At 50.8% G+C, this 19950-nt stretch overlaps 1 protein-coding gene across 1 annotated transcript; it reads left to right on the top strand.

Moving 5' to 3' along the window:
• Nucleotides 1-3501: 3501 nt before the first annotated feature.
• On the top strand, nt 3502-17641 carry Arpc1a (actin related protein 2/3 complex subunit 1A). The gene is made up of 10 exons (XM_055628680.1): nt 3502-3621; nt 6766-6858; nt 7008-7112; nt 8377-8599; nt 9225-9332; nt 11691-11903; nt 13445-13520; nt 13850-14046; nt 16068-16158; nt 17308-17641. Exons 2-10 carry the CDS (start codon nt 6795-6797, stop codon nt 17344-17346), a joined length of 1116 nt encoding a protein of 371 aa, XP_055484655.1. The 5' UTR covers nt 3502-3621; nt 6766-6794; the 3' UTR covers nt 17347-17641.
• The last annotated feature ends 2309 nt before the right edge of the window (nt 17642-19950 follow it).

Below are 19950 nucleotides of genomic sequence, written 5' to 3'. Positions count from 1 at the left end.
TCAGTAACCTCCAACATCAGCTGGAGAACAGATTGCCCTTATTCATTAGTTCTCTCTCTCTCTCTCTCTCTCTCTCTCTCTCTGTGTGTGTGTGTGTGTGTGTGTGTAAATTATATTTTATTGCATATAGTTTTTCATAATGGAAAAATCCACCAACTACTATCATTTCCTTTTTAATATAATTTTTTATTTACTACAATTTATTCACTTTGTATCCCAGCTGTAGATCCACCCTCGTCCCCTCCCAATCACTCCCTCACTACCTCATCTCCTCCCATTCCCCTTCCCCAGGCCACTGATAGTAAAGGACGTCCTCCCCTTCCATCTGACCCTAACCTATCAGGTCTCATCAGGACTGTCTTTCATAGTCTTCCTCTATGGCCTGGTCAGGCTGCTCCCCCCCCCCTCAGAAGGAGGCGATCAAAGAGCCAGCCACTGAGTTCATGTCAGAGACAAAATCTGGAAACAACCTAGATGTCCCTCAATGGAGGAATGGATACAGAAATTGTGGTACATTTACACAATGGAATACTACTCAGCAATTAAAAACAAGGAAATCATAAAATTTGCAGGCAATAGGTGGGAACTAGAAAAGATCATCCTGATTGAGCTATCTCAGAAGCAGAAAGACACACAGGGTATATACTCACTTGTAAGTGGATAGTAGACATATAATATAGGATAATCATACTAAAATCTGTACACCTAAAGAAGCTAAGCAAGAAGGAGGACCCTGGGTAAGATGTTCAGTCTTCATTCAGAAAAGCAAAGAATATGGACATTGGAAGAAGGTGAAAATAAGGAAAAAGACAGGAGCCTACCATAGAGAGCCTCTGAAAGACTCTACCCTGCAGGGTATCAAAGCAGATGCTGAGACTCATAGCCAAACTTTGAGCAGAGTACAGGGAATCTTATGAAAGAAGGGGGAGATAGAAAGACCTGTACAGGTCTGGAGCTCCACAAAGAGACCAATTGAACTAATAAATCTGGGCCTAAGGATCTTTTATGAAACTGATACTCCTCGTCAGTTCTTCACAGAGGTGGGTGCTGTTCTGGTTTCACTTTGTTGCTGCGAGGATAAAACTTTCTACCTAGAAGCAATTTGCAGAGAAAAGGATTTGATTTAACACTTTCAGGTCACAATCCATTGATGAGGGAGGTCATGACAGGACCCACAGAAGAACAACCCTGCTTGCTGGCTTGCTCTCTGATTTGCTTGTTCACAGTCTCACACTTAACTAATCTTCTTATACTACCCAGGTTTACCAGAGTTGAAATAGTGCTACCAGAAATGGGCTTGGTACTCCTGAATCAGTCATTAACTGAGACAATTTCCCACAGGTATGTCCTAAGGCCAATCAAATCTAGACAATTCCTCAGTCCCAGTGGAAGCTTTCCTCTCAGATGAGCCTCCTATGTGTCAAGGTGACAATTAAAATTGGTTTTAGAAGAAGGTGATGCCACGTGGTCAAGGCACTGGCCACCATTAGTTTCCTCCAAAAGAGATCTGTACAGCAAGACTATGTGTTCCTTTAGTGAACAATCTGAAGAACCACAAAGGGTCTTTGAGAATAACTTTCTGAATGAAACTTTGAGAAGGACACAGAGCCTGGCAGTGGGGCCACACACCTTGAAAACAAATGCAGGTGGATGTCCAAGTTTGAGGCCAGCCTGGTCTACAGAGGGGTTCCAGGACAGCCAGGGCTACACAGAGAAACCATGTCTTTAAAAAAAAAAGTGAGAGAAAGTGTAATTAATAAAGAAAAATTAAATAAAAAATTTTAAAAAAGTGAGAGAGACAGACGGAGAGAGATACAGAGACATTATCGTGTATATAGTAAAGATCAAAGTGCACACATGTGGTGGAAGGAACACTTACAGTCTAGTCACAAAGGAGGTGGCGGACGACCCTCCTTGTGACACTAGCCAGGGCGGTGAGCTGCAGCTCCCAGCCAGCCAAGGAAAGGAAAGCCAGTCAGACGCCAAGGAATCCAGCCATGCTTATCTGTCAAAGCTTGTCCTTTAGGTGTGAAGGTGGTCAATTAGTAAGTATCAGGCTACCAAAATTCAGGAATGGTGATTGTTAATTGATGGAGGAAGTCTCAGGCCCTTGTGGGTGGCTGTATTCCTGAGGCAGGGTATTCTGAACAGTGTAAGAGATAAGCTCTCAGAGGCTGCATAGATGGCTCAGTGGTTAGGAATATCAGCTGCTCTTCCAGAGGTCTTGAGTTTGATTCCCAGCACCTGCATGGTGGCTCACAACCATCTACACTGGCATCTGATGCTCTCTTTGCTTCTGGGATGACATAGAGCCCTCAAAGAGATGATTTTTTTGTTTGTTTTTGTTTTTGTTTTTCGAGACAAGTTTTCTCTATGTGGCCCTGGCTGTCCTGGACTCGCTCTGTAGAGCAGGCTGGACTCAAACTCACAGAGATCCACCTGTCTCTGCCTCCGGAGCTCTGGAGCTCTGGGATCACAGGCAAAAGGGGGAACAGTGCCCATGGTGACCAGAAGAGGGTGACAGATCCCCGAGGGCTGGAACTACAGGAGTTCCTCAGCTGCCTGAAATGGGTGCTGGGCGCTAACCTTAGGTACGTCTTCAGCACTGGGCCATCTCCCCAGCCCTCGCCTTTTGCAATTCTAGGGATCAGTGCTGTAGGTAGGGTGCTGAATGTCCCCAATATTCATATGTATATATATATTATGTGTATATGTATGTATATATTTATGTATATACTCATGTTTGTATATAAGTACATATGCATATATGTGTGCATGTATGTAAATGTATGTATATATGTATATGTGTATATTATATATGTATATATGTATGTATACATGTATCTATAACTGTATATATGTATACATTTGTGTATATATTGATATGTGTATGTATAATTGTACATATGTGTATATGTATGCATGTATATATATGTATATATTTGTAATTGTATATATATGTGTATGTCTGTATATATGTATATATGTATATATTTATATGTATATGTGTATTATGTATATATGTATGTATATATTTATGTATAAATGTATATATGTATGTTTGTATATATATATGTAAGTATAATTGTATATATGTATGCATCAATATGTGTATATATGTAAGTAAAAATGTATATATATGTATGTATGCATATAGGTATGTATATATTTATATGCATGCATGTATGTATATATGTGTAATTGTATAAATGTATGTATATATGTATGTGTATATATGTGAGTATAATTCTATATATGTATAGATGTATGTGTACATATATGTATGTAAATATGTATGTAGATATGTATGTATATGCATGTATATTTGTATATATGTGCATGTATATATTTTTCATCCTTAAGGAATTGAGTAGAACTCCGACCCAGTTCCACAAGCAGACTTGCTGCTGCCGCTCTGGAGCATTTTATTCAGCCCCCAGTAAACACTGCGTACTGCGCCTGCGCGCCCCAGCCCGCGCAGGCGTCCTGGGCACTTCCGGGACCCTTCACGGCCATCCCTCTCGGCTTCCGTCCTCCATCTGCGCTCGCCGGAGCCTGTTCGCGTCGACTGACCAGAGTCCGCGAATCGCCCGCTCCGGCCTCCTGACCTCCCAGACCCGGGTAAGGAGCCGCAGGGCCTGGCGTCCGCTCTGGTCGCCTCGGTCAGTCGTGTTTTCTGTGGGGGAGCGGGGTCGGCGGGGCCGGGGCACTGCTGCGCTGGTCGCGGACGGAGGGGCCCAGATGTCTGTACTTCGCGGTGAATCTGCTGCATCCGGGTCCCCACCCCACCTACACCCCATCAACCCGACCCCCATCACACCCGACCCCGACCCCGACCCCGAGCGTCTGCTCGCGTGGCTCGGCTGCCTAGAGCATCCTGCGATCCCTTCTCTATCAAGAGAAAAGCCATCTTTCTCCAGTCACCTTAAGATTCCTTTGCTCTATTCTAGTCCCTCCCCTGCCTTCTCTACGCCCCTGTTCATCAGCGTAGAGTCCTTGATGTAGGAGCCCCTTAGTGCCCATCTGACTCCCTCTCACTTTGCCAGATGACCAGGGGAAGGTTGGTTTCTTCGGTGTCTCAGTTTCTCCGGGTTGGTCCGCTTTTTTCCGTTAGTTCCATGTGAGTTCGAGTTGCTGACATTAATTCCTGACCCAGAGTAGCTGTTCAAATAATATCAGAATAAATTAAGAGCCATTCCTGGGGCTGCAGCGGGGATACAAAGTGAATAAATTGTAATAAATATGTAAAATTAAAGATATAATAATAATATAATAGCCATTCCTAATGCTAACTCCTAAGTCAAAAGAGTTTCTCCCCAGAAGTGGAGAATGGTCCAGTGAAGCTGGAATTTCGAATGAACCCTTGTTGGAGCATCTAGTACTGCTGGGTTGGGTAATAAGAGCAATGAGAAATCAAATGAATCACAGAGAACTAATTTACTAAGCTGGTAGTAGAGGCTAGGCTTACAACCCAGACAACCAGAGAACTGAGTAACTGGGATCAGTTGTGGCTGGTGTTGATCTGCCATGCTTGGAGACCTACTTTACAGGTGGAATGAGGAAAGACTGTCCCAGCATCTCTTTATGTGTGTGTCAAGGCCAAGATTCAAACTTCAGGCATCTTGTCTCCAGAGCCCGTTTTACCAAGACACTGAAATGACCACCCATGAAGGCTGGGAATGTGGTTGAGTTGGTGGAGCACTTGCCTGGTGTGTACAATAGGTTGGTTCACCAGCACCACAGAAAGAGGAAAAGTGAAAGCTGAAGAGAGTGGGAGCTCAGCAAGTCACCCTGTTCCTTTAGTCCTTTTCATCCCTCAGTGCTGGGCAGGCACAATGGAAGCCTGGTTTTTGCTTGTTTTGTCTGAGACAGGGTCTTACTGTGTAGTCCTGGTTGACCTGGAACTCAGAGAGATCCTTCTGTCTCCCAAGGGCCCAGAACAACCTTTGGTGTTTCCCTTTCTCTCTCCTCTTGAGCTTGTTAAGATTTCCAAACATCACTTAAATATCACCTGCAGTTCAGGGATTAAAGTTGTCAGCATGTGAATGAAGGTTTATTTTGCTTGGTACAAAAGTGAGGCTTAAAATAGCCCAATGACTATAGAAAGCCATGCCTAAATGTATGTTCAGTTATAGAAATTGACTAGTACAACAGCTGTGGAAGTAATCCTGCTCTTCACCTCTTTTATTAATTGGAAGCCAGCCTGGGCTACATAGTAAGACCCTATCTCACATGAAAAGACAGTAATCACAGCATTTAGCAGACAGGGCCAGAAGGATCTCTGTGAGGCCAGCCTGGTCTATAGTGAGTTCCAGGCAGCCAAGGCTACAAAGTGAGAAGAAAGGACATTTCATCCGAAACACATCATCCATCAATCTGTCACCGCCAAGACTTGTTCCTGCCGAGGGCAACTCCATTATCATAAATAGGAAGTGAAGATAATTTCATGCTGTTATATAATAATCGAGTTCAAATTCAAATTTGTTTCTCAGCACGTGTCTTTTATGGCTATATTTAAACATACCAATTATAATCAGCACAGGCATGTGAACTGTGAGTGTGTGCTTGTGATGTGCATGCATGGGAACATGCCACAGCGTGCCCAGAAGTTGAAGGACAGCCTTAGGTGTCAGTACTCACCTTCCACCATGTTTGCCACAGACCCTTCTGTTGCATGCCACCGTGTCACCTTTGGCTGGCCAGTTTACCCGCTGCAAGCTCTCCTGTCTCCACCTGCTGTCTCCCTGAAGGGTCAGTGGGACCACAGAGGCATCTCCTTCTGTCCCCAGTATTCCTGGGGATTGGGGGTTAGCTCAGGCCATCTGGCTTTTACAGCAGGCACTTTAACTGCTGAATACATCTGAAGGCCTGCATTGGTTTGACTTTGTTTTGCAGGGTCCTTTCCCTTTATCTCCAGTAAACTAAAAGTGAGGTCCAGACCTTGAATGGCTTTATAGTAAATGTGTTCTGCAGGTGTGCTTCATAGCTTGGTTGATCATCTTCTAAGGTATATCCAGGATGGTTCTGTAGCTTCCTGTTAGACTGACTAACTGACCTATTGATTGACTTTCTTTTAAGGAAGAGTCTCATTCCATAGCCCAGGCGAGCATGGAATTCACTATGTAGATCAGGCTGGCTTTAAACTCCCAGAGTTCCTCTTGCCTCTTTCTCTTGAGTGCTGGGACTAAGGGTGTGTGCCACACACTTGCTCAGATTTGTTTTTATTTTAAAATTCTTTGTATTTGTGTGTCTCTGGGCTGTGTCCTATGAGTGCAGGTGAAGAGGACACTGGATCCCCTAGACCTGGAGTTAGAGGTGGTTGTGAGTCACTCATTGTGGCCTAACTCAGGTCCTTTAAAGAACAGTGTGCACTGCTAACTGCTGAGCCATCTCTTCAGACCCCATTCTTCTTCCTTCTTTCTGCAGTGGGCACTGAACCCAGGGCCTGCCACATTCTGCTACAGCCCCAGTGCCTTCTGCCATGATGATCTATTTTGTTCTTAAAAGTGTGGATGACAAATTCAGTCCTTGCTTTCAGGTTGCCATGTGCTGTCCCCTAACCTGTGATTGTAGAGTTCATGGTTGACCCTTGAGAATAAATTCCACACTGGTGGTGACTGCGCCAGTCCTGGTTACATGATTAATTTTTGCACTGAGATGGAGTCTTGATCTAATGGGAGATGAGGGCTGCGCTCATCCCCACATAGGTTGGTGACACCGATTGCATGACATCTGAGGCGTTTCCTTTCCTGTTGCTCATCACAGCCGGCTGACCTTCGAGGGCCATCAGAACCATGTCTCTGCATCAGTTTCTGCTGGAGCCGATCACCTGCCACGCCTGGAACAGGGATCGCACCCGTAAGTGTGCCCTGCTGCTGCTTCTGTGTGGGAATGGGGCTGCAGCGAGCCTCCCTTGCAGTCTCATCTCTCTGGCCTCCCTCCTCAGTGCTGCAGAGACTAACAAGGGATAGCCATGGGCTAACAGTCATGCTGCCTTCTTCCTCCAGAGATCGCCCTTAGCCCCAATAATCATGAAGTGCACATCTACAAGAAGAATGGGAGTCAGTGGACAAAAGCTCATGAGCTGAAGGAGCATAATGGACACATCACAGGTAATGCGGCTCAGTGTGATGCTTCCAAATGCATAAGTACAGAGCCTGGTCAAGTTAAATGCACCTTCCCAGTTCAGGCCATAGCATTTACTGAGTTTTCTCTCTTCCTTTCTCTTCTTCCTTTCTCTATCTCTCCCCCTTCCTTCTTTTCTTCCTTTCTTTCTCTTTCTTTTCATGTTTTGAAACAAGGTCTCTCTGTGTAACCATGGCTGTCTTAGCACTCACTCTGTAGATCAGGCCTGGAACTCACAGAGATCCCCCACCTCAGCCTCCTAAGTGCTAGGATTAAAGATGTGGACCACTGCCTGGTTCTCAGCTACTTAAACGTATTTTTCTAAAGCCGGGCATGGTAATACATGCCTTTAATCCCAGCTCTCAGGAGGCAGAGGCAGTAGGAACTCCCTGAGTTAGAGACCAGCCTCATCTACATAGTAAGTTCCAGGACATCCAGAGCTATTAAAAGACTAATACTAGTCATCATCATAATCATTTTTTAAAAGTGGCCCGAGAGACCACTTAGTGTGTATAAGCCCTTGTCTGTGTAAGTGTGAGGGCTGGAATTGAGACCTCTGGGACCCACATAAATGCTGGGCAGGCTGCTTCCCAGATCTTAGCTCTCTGAAGGAGCAGTCAGGGATCCCCAGCTCAAGCTAGGTAGCTAGACTAGCAGGGCCTGACGAGCTTTGAATCCAGTGAGATCCACCCTCAACAATTAAAGCTGGAGAATAATCAAGAAAGACACTTGATGACAGTTTTGGACAAAAACAAAGGAGACCAAAACTATTTTATTATAGAAATCTTACATGATTATTTTAAAAAAAGGTGTATGGTGCACACCATTAGGCCCAGCACTCAGGAGGCAGAGACAGGTAGATCTCTGAGTTCAAGGCCAGCTTGGTCCTCAAAGTGAGTTCTATAACAGACAGTACTATTATAAGAGAAAGTCTGTCTTGAAAAGCCAAAGTGTGTGGATTAGGCATGATGGGGTCTATAATCCCAGTACTAGGAGGTAGAAGCAGAAGGATCTAGAGTAAATTAGCGCCCCAGTTCTGTTCTGCCTGGCTTTGCGAGGGTCCTGAGTCCTCCCAGATGCTGGGGAGGGAAGGGGCCTTGGTTTTGTGTGGGGTGATAACCACGTAAAGGAGATGGGTGGGAGGAAACCACTATCAGCTTGGACACCCCGTGCCGAGCCCTCACCTGCCAACAGCCTGGTCCCTTGTAATTGGCCAGGCACAGGCAGCAGGTGACTCGTGTCACTCTGCAGGTATTGACTGGGCTCCTAAGAGCGACCGCATCGTCACTTGCGGGGCAGACCGCAATGCCTACGTGTGGAGTCTGAAAGATGGCATCTGGAAGCCCACCCTGGTCATCCTGAGGATCAACCGCGCGGCCACTTTTGTGAAGTGGTCCCCACTGGAGAACAAGTTCGCTGTGGGGAGCGGAGCCCGCCTCATCTCCGTCTGTTACTTTGAGTCTGAAAACGACTGGTGAGCAATGCTAATCTCCCTTTCCTTCTTTCCTCCCTCCACTTCCTCCTTCATCCCTTCCTCTCTATCCTTCCCTTTCCAGCCCCCGACTTTTCGTAATTCATGTAGGAAGCATTTCCTCCTGACTGCCTTGGAGCAGTTGACTGTGTGTGTTCGCTGAGAGGTCGTAGGTGGACTGGACCTTACTGTGGTCACGGATGTAGATCCTGAACGTGGGCTCTACATCAGCCCCTCAGGCCAGTGTGGTGCACAGGCCTGTAATTCTAGCTTGACTTTGAGATCAGTGTGTGGTTCAAAGCAAGTTGGAGGCCAGCTTGAACTGTGTTTAGGAAACTCTTCCCTGACAGAGGGCAAGGCAGCCTTCAGCAGGAGCAGCTGTGCACTGTAGGGAGCCCATAAAATTACTCAGGCATAAGTCAGAGGACAGCCTTAGATCATTAAGTGATTCTGCAAAGAGAACTTACCACAGTAAATGTAGCTGACATTTCCTGTGGATTTCAGAATTTAAATGGTGTTTATAAACATACAGTTCAGTTTTATTTGAAGGAGGTTTATGGGGTGGCTTGGAAAATGCTGTTGTTTTTGCCTGTGAGGACAGTGTAAACTAGGTTTTCTCCTTCCTCAGGTGGGTGAGCAAGCACATTAAGAAGCCTATTCGCTCCACGGTCCTCAGCTTGGACTGGCACCCCAACAACATTTTGCTGGCTGCAGGGTCCTGTGACTTCAAATGCAGGTAAGGATAAGTGGGCACTGCCTGTTAGCATGGACAAGTGCCCATTGGGCTCCTTTATTTGCAAAGTGCAGTACCCTGTGAGCGGCTCGGTGATAAAGGAACTTCCTGGTCTAGAAAAGGAGCTGGTGCTGGCATGTGGCTCAGCAGGTAGAGAACTTGCCGAGCTGGTTTCCATTCCCCAGCGCTGCAGAAGGCCAGCAGGTACAGCAAGCACTGCATGTGGAGCAAAGATGAGAGGCTCGTGGTCCCCCTCAGTTACAGACTGAGATTGAGGGCAGGCTATGTGAGACCCTGTCTCAAGAAAGAGAAAAACAAACAAACAAACAAAAAGAACAGTGAATTGGTGCACAGTGATGAGCAGAGCAAGTGGCGGAAGATACGATGGACCTGGCTGGAGGGTTAGCAGGAGCTGCAGCAGGTCACTGGGCACAGCAGCCTGGCTGGCACAATGAGGGGTTTCAGGCAGAATCGGTAGTCTCAAGTGCTGGGTGAGCTCATGCTGTTTCCACCTGTCCATCTCTCTCTCAGTCTGTCCTCAGTTTTTAAGTCGATTTATTTTGTTTATCTGTGTGCATGTGGGTATGCATGCCTGGCAAAGGCCAGAAAGAGTTAAGAGATGCCCAAGAGCTAGAGGTGGTTGTGAGCCACCTGATACAGGTGCTGGGAGCCCAACCCAGTTCTTTTCAATAACAGCGAGTGTCTTAACCACTGAGCCATCTCTTCAGTCTACTTCTCTGGATTTTGATGGGACAAGAAGCTGGAAGCAAGAAGCCCAGGTTGGTCTGGAGCTCACATCCTCCATCAGCTCCTTGTCCTGGAATTACAAGTCTGCAACTTCATGCCCGCCATCTTCTTTCTTGGATGATTTCAGGTTCAAATTTTGTTTCCTAGACCACAGACTGCAGATGACATAGAACCTGACTTTAGCCACATGACCCTAAGGGTGTACAGACAGTGTTCCCTCTGTCTTTAGCCCTCTGCTAGAGGAGACTCGCCACCCTGCTAGAGCTTTAAGAATCATGCCATGGGTTGCTCTTTAAAACCTTTGTCCTTCAACAGGGCCCTTTCCCCTTAGCGAAAGGAAAAGCAAAGAATTCACTGTTTTTTGTTGACTGTGTATCAGGGTTTCCCAACCTGAGGAGTATGACTCCTCCGTGGGTGAAATGACCCTTTCACGAGGGCCACCCAAGACCATCAGAACGAACTTACGTTACACTTTATATCAGTAGCAAACTTGCAGTTACAGAGCAACAAGGAGAATAGTTTTCCGGGGTGGGGCACCACAACTCAAGGAAGGTTGGGACCCACTGGCCCGTGTGAAAGTTTTCCAGAAAACCAGCCCTGTCGTTATATTCAGGCTTAATAACTAAATGAAAGAAAGAAAACAGGCAGTGTGGCTCAGTGGCAGAGCATTGGCCAAGCCTGCAGCAAAATGCCAGGGTTCAGTCCTCAGCACCGTGAAGAAAAAGCTGGGTAGTGAAGGTGGAGCTAAGGTGGTCTCCAGGTTCTGTGCTCAGGAGTTTGTGGTCCGTTACTTCCCCAGGGTCATCTGGCTCTCCCAACAAATAAGACAGGACTGGACTGTCTGGACAGGTCGATAGACACCCCTCACCCTCTAGCCCTTCAGCTGCCACTGTCATTTGGAAGTTGGACGTAGGGAACTAGAGGTTTGGTTTGGTTTTGAAGACAGGGTTTTATATGAGTTGCTTTGTAGTCCTGGCTGGCCTTGAACTCACAGAGATCCCTCTACCTCCCAGAGCTGGGATTAAAGGCATGCAGCCCAGAGTTGTTTTAGGGAGTCTTGAGGTTCAGGCTCCCCCTTCCTCTTCCCTCCTCCTTTTCCTCCTTCTCCTTCTTCACCTTCTCCTCCTCCTCCTCCTCCTGCTTCTCCTCCTCCTCATTGGGCTACCTTGGACTCCTGGTCTTCCTGCTGTGGCCTCCAGGGGGCGCACATACCTTCAGATGCTTCCCAGAGAATCAAAAGAGGCCAGAGGAGGCAGATTTTGCCCTTCCCCGTCCCTCTTATTCCTAAGGCCTCGGAGGTGACAGTGGAGCCTAGGTGGGGAGCCAGCCCTCTGCTGGCAGGGGCAGGCCTGCCTCTCTCAGCCCTTTGTTGGGTGTGTTCCCTCTAGCTTTATCTGTGTGTATGTTTGTGTGTGTGCATGCGTGTGCGCCCATGACCCGTGTCCACCCAGCTCCGTGCTGGGTTCCGGAGCAGGCTGCCATCTCCGGGCTCCCTGTGGGTGATGCACATCCGAACTCGGGTCCTGGTCCAGCAAGGGCATCCCAGGCTGTCCTTTCCTGCATCCACCCATCCTGACCCGCCTCCTGCCTCCTCCCCTGCACTCTCCACAACAGAGTGTTCTCAGCCTACATCAAGGAGGTGGATGAGAAGCCAGCCAGCACCCCATGGGGCTCCAAGATGCCCTTCGGGCAGCTGATGGTGGAGTTCGGCGGCAGCGGCGCTGGCGGCTGGGTGCACGGTGTCAGCTTCTCGGCCAGTGGGAGCCGCTTGGCCTGGGTCAGCCACGACAGTACGGTGTCAGTTGCCGACGCCTCCAAGAGCATGCAGTGAGTTCTCGCCTGGCTGGGGGGGTTGGGAATGTGGTGCCCAGCTGATGATGGTCCCAGGCCCAGGCAGAGCAGACAGCTGGGGGAAGTGAAGACAGCTGGGGGAAGTGTAGATAGCTGGGGGAGTGTAGACAGCTCGGGGCAGTGTAAACAGCTGGCCACCTGGACACACTGGCTCTCCTAGACCAGAGCAGGTAGGGGAAGTGTATACAGCTGGACACCCACACTCTGGACACAGTAGCCTAGAGCACTGCAGCTAGGAGGAGTGTATACAACTGGCCATCTGGACATGCTGGCTCTCCACTGCAGCTAGAGGGAGTGTATATAGCTGGCCGAGAGGCCCAGGATAGAGCAGCCGGGTCCCAGTGGGGGTCAGTAACCCGCCCCCCACCCTTCAGGCAGTACCAGTAGCCAGCAGGCCCGGTCCCCGCTGCCCTGATGAAGACGATGGCTGGGACGATAACACCATAGACGCCTGACTGTCTCCCCCCCATCCATGGTACCCACCAGCCCTTAGGGGAGATGGGATGGCACGTAGTGGCCTGGGAGATGGAGGCAGAAGGCTAAGGAGTTCAAGGCCAGCCTGGTCTCAGAAACCAGGGCCAAAGCTGCTCCCACCTGGCACACACACGTCCTCAGCTTTTTCCCCTGACACCACCCCAAACAGGAGAGGAACCATCTTCCTCCTGCCCTCATGCCACCTGGGGTCTACAGGGAGAACCCGAATTGTGGTTTATCACCAGACTGCGGTGAAAGGTGGCTCAGTGGCAAAGGAAGAAGCCTGAAGCCCACCCTTCCCATGGGCAGCCCAGGAGTGTTCCCTGGGGGATGGCCACCCCATGAGGACTCAGTGGTGGGGACAGCTCAGACGTGGTTCCTCCCCACGCTGGCTTAACTAGTTTTCTTATGAAAGGGTCACCATGGCAGAACTGTGCTCTGGGACTGCTTTGGTGGTGTTAAGCTTTTTTGTGTTTTTTGTTTTTGTTTTTAAATTAAATTTTTATTTTTTATATTAATTATAGTTTATTTACTTTGTAGCCCAGCTGTAGCCCCCTCCTTCCCTCCCCATCGTCCCTCCCTCCCTTCCCATCATTCCTCCCTCCCCATTATCCTTCCCTCCCTCATCTCCTCCCTGCTCCTCTCTAAGTCCACTGCTAAGGGAGGTCCTTCTCCCCTTCCATCTAGCCTATCAGGTCTCATCAGGACTGGCTGCATTTTCCTCCTCTGTGGCCTGGCAAGGCTGCTCCTCCCTCAGGGAGGGGGAGGTCAAAGAGTAGGCCACCGAGTTCATGTCAGAGACAGTACCTTGGTGTCACGCTTTTGTTCCTCCACGTAAATACACTCTTACAAGAGCCAGGCACAGTGGTGAAGACCCGTGATCCCAGCATCCAGGGAGCTAAGGCAGGTGGATTGTGAGTTCGAGGCCAGCCTGGGCTGCAGGGTAGGACCCTCGCGTGACACTGGCACAGCCCGAGTTTGGTCCCTGGCGTGCACTTCATGGAAAACCAGAACTGTGTGTGACATGCGTTCCCCATGTGCAGGGTGTCGACTCTGAAGACGGAGTTCCTGCCACTGCTCAGCGTGTCCTTCGTCTCAGAGAACAGCATTGTGGCTGCGGTGAGTGTGCGCCCTCCCGGGCTGTTGCCTGTGATGGACCCAGGGCACACCCCACACACCCTCCCCCACCCCCACTCCCCTGCAGTGTGACCCTTCGAGGGGTGCCACCTGCCTGTGCCAGTCCCAGGATGTGCCCCATACACCCTCCCCCAGACACCCGTCCCCGGGTTGGGCAAGGAGATGGTCCCCAACCCCCCAGGGTTGACCGACACCCCCCCCCCCCCCGCCCCCCCCCTCCCGGGCGACCCCGCCCCCTCCCCCGCGCTCGCCTCTCCCGCGCACCCCCCCGCCCCAGCCAAACCCTCCCCCCCCCCCCCCCCCCGTCACAGGGCCACGACTGCTGCCCGATGCTCTTCAGCTACGACGACCTCGGCAGCCTGAGCTTCGTGTCCAAGCTGGATGTCCCCAAGCAGAGCGTCCAGCGCAACATGTCGGCCATGGAGCGCTTCCGCAACATGGACAAGAGGGCCACCACCGAAGACCGCAACTCCACAGCCCTGGAGACTCTGCACCAGAACAGCATCACGTGGGTCGGGGTGACAGACGGGGGTGACCTGGTCCTGCCCATCAGCTTGTGATAGGCAGGGGTGGCCGGGGGTGGCACAGCCTTTAATCCCGAGCATTCAGGAGGCAGAGGCAGCTGTGAATCTGAGTTCAAGGCCAGCCTAGTGTACACACTGAGTTCCAGACCGGGCTGGTCTACACGGTGAGCTCCACGCCGGGCTGGTCTACATGGTAAGCTCCAGGCCAGCCTGGTCTACATAGTGAAACCCTGTCTCTCCACAACAAAAGGGGGCGGCCAGCGCCTCCTTGTTGTGCCCTGCAGAGTGCTTGTGGCACCCAGCACTCGGGGTGGGGGGGCATGGCTCCCGGCAGCACAGGCCTGGCTGGCTGAGGGGGAATCAGGTCCGTGCTGGGCATGGTGGCCCAGGCCCATGGGTCCAGGCTCTTGCCAAGTTGAACAAGGTGCGTGTGCTGCCCGGAGCCCGTCGGAGAAGGGAGAGAACAGATTCTCACAGTCGTCCTCTGACCTGGATACCAAACACACAGCATAATGAACTAATAACAACCTGAAAGTGTGTAAAGGCCATTGTCATGGGTTGCACTGTGGCCTCCACCGTTCGAGGGCCAGCTGCATCTGAAGAGAAGGAGGTTGACCCTGGAAGCTCTCCAGACGGTTGGCTTACCCGGGGTTTCCCCCCATCTGCCCAGCTGTGCTGGCATCTGGGGGTTGTGGACTTGGGATGGAACTGGGGACTCACCAAGGCCGATTTCAGACACCAGGAAGGCTCTGGGCTTTGGGCTCTGGCTGCCCCCAGCAGTCTGCTCTAGGAGGCCTTGTTGGGGACCAATTGGCTTCAGCCATGCTCTGGTCACGACTGAGCTTGGAAGGAGAAAACAGTTCTTTGTGTCCTGCATCTGCTGAGCCCTGCCTTGTCCCTACCCACCCCTATGATGAGGGCATGGCCTCTCCTCCCTCCCCTTTCCCTCCCTTCCTCTCCTTCTCCTGCTGCCTTCCCCTCTCTCTCCCTTCCCCTCCCTCGCTCTCCTCTCTCCTGCTTCCTTCTCCTTCCCCTTTCCCATACTTCTCCATTCCCCCTCTCCTCCCTCCCTTTCCCCTTCCCTCTCCCTTCCCCTCCTTCCCCCTTTCTCTTCCCCCTCCTTCTTTTTCCTTCTCTCTCTCTCCCTCTATCTCCTACTCTACCTTCCTCTCTCTCTGCCTCTCTGCCTCTTTCTCCCTTTCCCTCTATCCCTTTCTCTCCCTCTCTCTCCCTTCTTCTCTCCCTTCCTCTCTCTCCCTTCCTCTCTTTCTCTTGTTCCCTCTCTCCCACTCTCCCTTCTCTCTCCCTCTCCCTTCTTCTCCCTCCCTCTTTCCCTTTCTCTCCCTCTCTCTCCCTTCTCTCCCTTTCTCTCTCTCTTTCTCTTGCTCCCTCTCTCCCACTCTCCCTTCTTCTCTCTGCCTCTCTCCCTTTTTCTCCCTCTCCCTTCTCCCTCCCTCTTTATTTTTCTCTCCCTCTCTCTCCCTCACTTTCTCCCTTTCTCTCCTTTCTCCTTCTCTACCTTCCTCTTTCTCTCCCTTCCTCCCTCCCTCTCTCTCCCTTTCTCTCCTTCTCTATCTCTTCCTCCCTCCCTTCTTTTCCCTCTCCTTTGACATTAGATGGTCATGAGCCACTATGTGGGTGCTGGGACTCAAACTCAGGACCTCTGAAAGAGTAGCCGGCACTCTCACCCTCTGAGCCCTTCCCTACAGGCCCCTGACCTTGAACTTGTAACCTCCAGCCTCCACCTTCAGATGGCTAGGGCTCCATGCAAGCACCAGCACCCAGTATATGTGGCATTGGGGACCCGGTCAGGGCCTGGTATAGTCTCAGGCCTACCCGCTGGGCCACATCCTGGGCAAGTGAGACCTCTTGCTCTGGGACAGGGTCTCATCGTGTGGCCCTGAGGGATCTGGAGCCTAGTGCACCCCCAGCCATCTGTCGATTCGGGGCTTGGGGGAATGGCCTCACTCCCTCCACAGACCTCACAGTCCTGCTCTTCTTTCAGCCAGGTGTCCATTTATGAGGTAGACAAGCAGGACTGTCGCAAATTCTGCACCACCGGCATTGACGGGGCCATGATGATCTGGGATTTCAAGGTATGTCTCCCTGGTGATGGTCGACCATCACCAGGGTGCAGCCTGGGCCATGCGCACACTCTCCACTGAGCTGCCCTGCCACAGCACCTGTCAGAAGAGCTGGCCCCGGAGTCCCTAAGTCGAGAGGAGCACAGCTCCCAGCTGGTGGGTCGGTGGTGGCTCCAAGCTGACCTCCTCCTCAGGAAAGCTCGGTGCCGTGTTGAAGCCAGTAGCCCACGTAGCTGTGCACAGACAACAGCTTCACAGTGTACATAGTTGCCCTTGGACTCAGTCCTGGAATGCCCGGGCTTGGGAGGCTGAGGCAGAGGGATTTCTCTGAGCTTGCTGCCAGCCTGAGCTAGATGATAGGACCTTCTCCCCCTCCCCCCAAAAAGAAATAATGCAATGAGCTGAGAAGATAGAACACACACACACATACACAGGAACACACGCATGGACGCACATTCACCAAGGCCTGGAGTGATGGCTCAGCAGTTAAGAGCACTTGCCTATGACTCAGGATTCAGTTCCCAGCACCCACATGGCAGCTCACAACCAACTGTCACTCCAGGTCCACGGAATCTGATGCTCTTCCACCCTCTGCACATACCAGGCACACATGTGGTACATACATACATACCTATGTACATACAAGCAAACATCATACACATACATATAAATAAGCCGGGCATGGTGGCACACGCCTGTGTCCCCTGTACTTGGGGAGGTGGAGGCAGGAGGATCTCTTTGAGTTTGAAGCCAGCCTGGGCTACAGAGCGAGTCCAGGACAGCCAGGGCCACACGGAGAGACCCTGTCTCAAAACAAGAACAAAATGACATACATAAATGTTGAAATTAAGGTCCAGACCTAGGGACACATGTCTTTAATTCCAGGAGTCAGAGGAGGGTTGGTCTCTGTGAGTTGGAGGCAGCCTGGTCTATCTGGAGTTCCAGGCGAGCCAGAGCCAGGCAGTGAGGGGGAGAAGAGGGAGGGAGGGAAGGTAGGAAGGAGGGAGGGAGGAAAAAAGGTAGGGAGGAAGGAGGGAGGCTGTGCAGCGGGAGGTGATGTGAGCTCTTGGGGCAGGAGACTCCAGGTGCTGAGGCCGGGGAGTACAGCAGTGTGGCAGGCAACCAAGGTCCCCAGGGCTGACAGCTCTCTGCCTTTTCCAGACCCTGGAGTCCTCCATCCAGGGCCTGCGCATCATGTGAGGAGCCTCCACCCTGCCCGAGGACCACGGAAACACTGTCGCACTGATCAAGGAACTCACGTGTGTTCGTGTGTTCTCATGGATGTTGGGGGTGGGGGGAGTGTGGGTTTCCGTTCTGTGAATGTGCTCTCTCTCATTCCACTTTCTTTGACCACTGTCTCTCTATGGAGTTCATTATGGAAGGCTGTTGCCCTAAGTTGATTATGGAAGGTTGTCACACTAACTGAAAAAGCCAGGGAGCCTACAGTTGTCTGCTCAAAAAAAAAATTAAAGATCCCAAGTGTGAAATGTATAAATGTGAGTTTTCTTTTCCTTCTGTCCTTTCTGTTCTAGAGAAACAAACCCATCGCAGGTAGATTGGTTTTTAGGCTCAGGCTCACCTCAGCTTCTTAAACCGCACTGTCCTCTGCAGCAAAGCATTTAGCCAACATAGTCTCTGGGGGGCCACAGCCTACCCACTCTCTGCCCCTGTGCTCATCCAGGACCAGGGAAAAGGAGAAACTGCCATCTTGGCTTAGCGGGGGGGGGGGGGGGGGGGGGTGGAGTACGTCCAGCATCCCAGATGACAGCAGGACTGAGGGCCCGCTCTAGGCGCAAATCTCAAATAGCAGTAGGGTCACCGAGGAAGGATTGCTGTAACCTTGAGGCTAGGCTGGCCTACGTCGCAGGATCAACAGCTGGTCTCCCAGCAGGAAAAAAATAAGTGAATCTGGGGGAGGTGGAGAGCCTTGTGTGTGGCTGTCTCTTCATTCCACTGTAGAACAAGCCACATAATGTTTTTTGTTTTGTTCTGTATTGTTTTTTTGGTTTGGTTTGTGGTTTTGGTGTTTCTGAGACAGAGTCTCTCTGTGTAGACCAGGCTGGCCCCCCGAACTCACAGCAATCTGCTTGCTCCCACCTGACTTTAATTCATCCTCTTCCCCTTGCCCCAGGGTCTCCCTGTATAGCCCTGGCTGTCCCAGACTCGCTCTGTAGCCCAGGCTGGCCTCAAACTCACAGCCACCATCCCTCTGCCTCTGCCTCCCCAAGTGCTAGGTGGACAGGAGAGCATTCAGCTCTAATAGGCAAGTCTCACGCATTTGTCTCCCTGGAGCAGGGTCTCAACGTAGCCCAGTCTGAAGTTCCCAGAAGGTGGAGTTGCCGTGTCTCCTGCCACCCTGGCCAGTCCCTCCACTCTGGTGTGCCCAGAAGGCTGCCAGGCTGGGGCAGGGTGAGACAGGGTCTGCTGGCCTCATCTCTAGGAAGAGCTCCTGATCGACCAGAGCTTCCCAGCTAAGATCTGAGGACAGCTGGAGGGCTGGTGACACCAAGGTGGCCACCACATGGAGCCCGGGTTTCCTCCACAGCCAAAAGAGGCAGTTCTCGGGGATTCGCTAAAAGCAAACAAATGAGAAAGAGAGAAAGAAAAGAGAGGGAGAAGGAAAGAAAAGAGAAAGGAAGGAAAGAAAGAATAAGAGAAAGGAAGGAAAGAAAAGAGAGGAAGGAAAGGAAAGAAAGAAAAAGAAACTGCAAGCTACCTTTGTTGTGGATATAAAAGTTTGCATTCTGGTCCCAGGTGTGGTACCCCACAGCCCTGCCCAGCAGGAAGTGGCAGAGAGAATCTTGCCCACCTCTCCCCCTGGCCCTTCCTCCCTCCTACCTGGTGTCCAGGGTGCTGGATTGGGGTGGAGAGGGGAGGAAGAGATACTGAGGAATGTGAAGAAAAGAGTTTCTGAAAACTACTGCCTTCCACACCTTAATCAAGCAGACAGGGCCTGGAGGGGCCCTGACAGGGACACAACAGCCGTGAGAGGCCAGGGGGTGGCTCGCTTCGTGTGCAAGGCCTTGAATTCCATACCCACCTCCATCAGATAGATAAAGAGACAGACAGACAGACAGATGGGTGGGTGGATGATTGGTGATAGATGATAGGTAGATCATAGATGATAGATGATAGGTAGATAGATAGATGGATAGATAGATAGATAGATAGATAGATAGATAGATAGATAAAATAACCTGCTCCACGAAGGCAGCTTGGAGCTGAGCAGGGACAGGCCTCAGGCCAGGGACTCACTCACGGGGAGGAGGCTGTTGCTTTTTTTGTTTTTCCTAACTGAACCAAAGAGGCCTCACAACAGACCTATAGGAACAGCAAGGTGTGTTTCCGGGGGGGGGGGGGGGGGGGGGGGGGGGGGAGAAGAGCCAAGATCAGAACTGACTCTGTTCCAGTGGCAGGAGGAAAAAAAAAATCTGAAAACTTGAGCCTGGTCTAGTGGCACTGGGGTGGGGGAAGGGATAAGGGAAACCGAGGCAAGAGAGTCACAGGTTGAAGTCCCAGGGAATTTAAGGAGCCAGCATGAAAGGTGAAACTGGTGGGGGTGGGGTGGGGGGCACAGCAGCAGAGTGCCTGCCACATGGGTAGCAGGGCCCGATTTTGAATCCCAACACCGGGAAAAAGAAAAAAAAAAAATTTAGTGGTCATAGGGGCAGGGTGTTCACTCAGAGAGAGGAAGAGGGAGGGATTAAGAGAGGGAAACAGAGGGAAGGAGGGAGAGAGAGGGATTGAGAAGGAGAGGGGGAGGGGGAGAGAGGCTGAAAGGGAGGGAAGAAGAGAGGAAGAGGG

Source organism: Psammomys obesus, unplaced genomic scaffold (genome assembly GCF_907164565.1).
Source record: "Psammomys obesus unplaced genomic scaffold, mPsaObe1.curated_primary_1811, whole genome shotgun sequence".
Taxonomy (NCBI): Eukaryota; Metazoa; Chordata; class Mammalia; order Rodentia; family Muridae; genus Psammomys; species Psammomys obesus.
This window is presented reverse-complemented; position numbering and strand designations above follow the sequence as displayed.

Coding starts and splice junctions, on each gene's coding strand:
- Arpc1a (XM_055628680.1), top strand. CDS start 6,795: ATGTCTCTGCATCAGTTTCTGCTGGAGCCGATCACCTGCCACGCCTGG. Junction 8,600..9,224: donor TTTGAGTCTGAAAACGACTG/GTGAGCAATGCT, acceptor CTCCTTCCTCAG/GTGGGTGAGCAAGCACATTA. Junction 14,047..16,067: donor CTGCACCAGAACAGCATCAC/GTGGGTCGGGGT, acceptor CTCTTCTTTCAG/CCAGGTGTCCATTTATGAGG.